This window comes from Triticum aestivum, chromosome 7D, assembly GCF_018294505.1.
Source record: "Triticum aestivum cultivar Chinese Spring chromosome 7D, IWGSC CS RefSeq v2.1, whole genome shotgun sequence".
Taxonomy (NCBI): Eukaryota; Viridiplantae; Streptophyta; class Magnoliopsida; order Poales; family Poaceae; genus Triticum; species Triticum aestivum.
Window position 1 is genome coordinate 620,126,152 of NC_057814.1, and position 3,036 is coordinate 620,129,187.

The following is a 3,036-nucleotide window of genomic DNA, read 5'->3' on the forward strand; positions in this document are numbered from 1 at the left end:
AGATCAGATTGTGATATAATGGAGCAAAATCAGTGGCGATTTAATACCAGCGAAATTAGTGCCGTGAGATCGGATCAGACGAAGATCAGATCATTCGGATTTGTTGCTAAAATCCATACGTTCAGATTTTAGCTTTTCCGTTAAATCATATTGTGTTGCAACACAAATGTGAACATTTGGTCAACAAATTTTTTTTTAACCTTGATGTACACAGGGTTGCTGTTGTACTATCTCAGTTACTGAGCAAGGCAAACTCAAACGCACCTAGAATTTTCCATCAGCAGCTATAAGGAGAAACGTGTGACAAGATAAGAGTGTTCTGTTTTTGAGGAGTAAATTTCGTCTGATATTTTCAAAGCACAAACGTTGTGCATAAGTTGCTTGCCGAGCCTCCCAGTCCTATATAAGAACCCCCATGGCCGAAGAGGAGAGGAAGTGAGGTGCGGCCAGAAGAAACTTCGCTCAGAGTTGTTCGCTCCTGTTTGTCGTTCTACACCAACTAACCATGGTGACCACTTTGGCGAGACTCCTGCTCGCGGTGACCATGGTTTTTCTCCTCGCCGCGCCCACGGCAAGTGGTGGCACCATCACCATGTCGTTCGCCTCTGAGGAGGTCACGTCGGAGGAGGCCCTCCTCTCTCTGTACGAGCGGTGGGCGCAGCACTTCGGGAAGGCTCTCCCAAGCGGAGGAGCACTTGGCAGCACCCGCTTCACCGTCTTCGCGCAGAGTGTCCGGCTCGCGCACCAGCGCGGCCCGGGCAAACTCAAGCTCAACGAGTTCGCTGACACCGCCCTCAATAACGACCACAGTATCAGCTGCTACATTCCGATGGCGCAACCCGTCGTCCCAGAGGGCCAGCGGAGAAAATACCCAGATCCACCGGCGTCCGCGGACTGGCGCTCCGCGGGCGCCGTGACGCCGGTGATGGATCAAGGGACGCACTGTGGAAGCTGCTGGGCTTTTGCAACCGCATCGGCCATCGAGGGCCTTTACAAGATCGAGCACGGGAACCTGATCCCGCTATCGCCCCAGCAGCTCGTAGACTGCGACGGCAGCAACAGGCATTGTGGAGGTGGCACCCCGGCCAAGGCATTCCAAACCATTCAGCTTGGTGATGGCATCTCACGATTGGCGGACTATCCGTACAAAGGTGTTAAGGGCTGGTGCTACCCGGCCCGCAAAGGCGTGGGCATCAGGGGCTGGGAGCGTGTGGAGCCGCGGGACGAGATGGCGCTCATGTGGGCGGTGTTCAAGCGCCCCGTCACGGTAGGGGTCGACGCCAACAGCACGGCCTTTATACAATACCGCGGTGGCCTCTTCGACGGGCCTTGCAATACCACTCTCGGTCACGCCATGACCCTGGTTGGGTATGGAACTACCGGACATAGCGACCCTTACGGCGAGCCGGAGGGAGTCGACTTTTGGCTCCTCAAAAATACGTGGTCCACAGCGTGGGGAGAAGCTGGCTATATGCGGCTCCGGCGCGGTGCCGAGGCCAAAGGTGGGGTCTGCGGGGTAATACTCGAGGCCACCTATCCGATCCATTCCTATGCGCTATTTTAATTATAGAGGAAACAATGTGCCTATATACGAGCTTAAATAACTACTCCCGCAGTCCCATAATATAAGAGCGTTTTAAACATTAGTGTAGTGACAAAAACGCTTTTATATTATGGGACGAAGAGAGTAGTATAGTTAGTGATGAATGGAATAAATTAAAGCAAGCCACTTGCTGGTTGTACGCAGGGGCAGAATATAAGTTGTAGCCAGAGATTCCAGTGGGAGACCGATCTTGTTCGCGCTAATGGTAGCATGAGCGGGCCAATAGCTTCTGTGCGACGTTTTTCATGCGAATTGGAAGGAGTGCGACGTTGTTGGAATAAATGGCTGTGATGCGACGTCTTAGAAGCAAATGATAGCTCCAATGCGACATGGCTCTGTTTAACCATGAAATGAAAAATACGAGGGGTTAGCTATTCGAGTTATGACACGCGGGACCTACCAGTTACTCGCATGCGGGTGGGACCCACAACTTATCCACGCAAGCATGCCCGTGCTCATCAGCGTGCCCCGACCCGAGCCAGCCACGAGCCCGAGCCAGCCCACCCCCCTCCCCCCCTGCCCTCCATTGCTTGCCCTGCCCCTTTCCTTTCCCACCTTCTTCCTCTGCTCCGGCAATGAAGCGCGCCGCCGGCGAGTGATGTCTAGCTCGACTTCGGCCTCCCGCCAATCATGGACGCAGTACGGTCCACTGCCGTTGACAAAATGCCCCGATTGCCCGCGCATGGAGCCTCTGAAGCATTTGACTTGTGTGAGGGAAGAAAATGGCAACCGTGGGCGCGAGTTTGTGAAATGCTTGAGCAAGCCACAACCGGGGCAGCTTAGATCTGTGTTCTTGACCAATCTTATGGTCTAATTTCTCCCGATTTCATTCTTTTTTCCTCGAATTAGGGCGGTGGATCTAGGATTCATGCGCCGCCGGCCCCCTGTTTTTCAGGTTCTGAAGAAATGTGGGCATTTTGAGTGGCTCGATGACTATGTTGAAAGGTTGAAATTGGAGGGATCAACCCGAACCCAAGAGCTCAATTTTGGGGGGCGGCTTGCCGTGGAACAATCCCCCAATTTGGCGGACAGAGCCGATCCGATGATGCACAATGCAGAACTGAAGTGTGAATTGAAGAAAATTGGCAAGCAACTAAAGCATCTGATCGATTTGAAGCAGCAAGCAAATATGATGGCTGGAGCGTTTTATGGTTGTGTCATTGCTATGGGTTTATTTTACTTGATGTTCATCAATCGCTAGAATTTGTTAGAGTTTCAGTTAGTGTCTCAGCTAGTTTCAGGGGTGCCCAGTAGTTTGAGTTAGCCAGGGATCATTTGTAGATGCAATTGAATTTGTGTGAAGCAAAACTTGCTTTAATTATTGTAATGATATTCTCAGGGGCCCTATTCAGTGTTCATGCTCTGTTTCCTCTGTTTTTGTTCTTCAGTTAATAGAGTACACACCCAAATTCAGTTTCTAGTAAAAAACAAAA

The 3,036-nt window shown here is 51.5% G+C and overlaps 1 protein-coding gene across 1 annotated transcript; it reads left to right on the forward strand.

The window, feature by feature from the left end:
• Nucleotides 1–505: 505 nt before the first annotated feature.
• LOC123165852 (ervatamin-C-like) lies at nt 506–1,704 on the forward strand. Its single transcript, XM_044583592.1, has 3 exons — nt 506–841; nt 876–885; nt 936–1,704. Exons 1-3 carry the CDS (start codon nt 506–508, stop codon nt 1,562–1,564), a joined length of 975 nt encoding a protein of 324 aa, XP_044439527.1. The 3' UTR covers nt 1,565–1,704.
• Nucleotides 1,705–3,036: the final 1,332 nt, after the last annotated feature.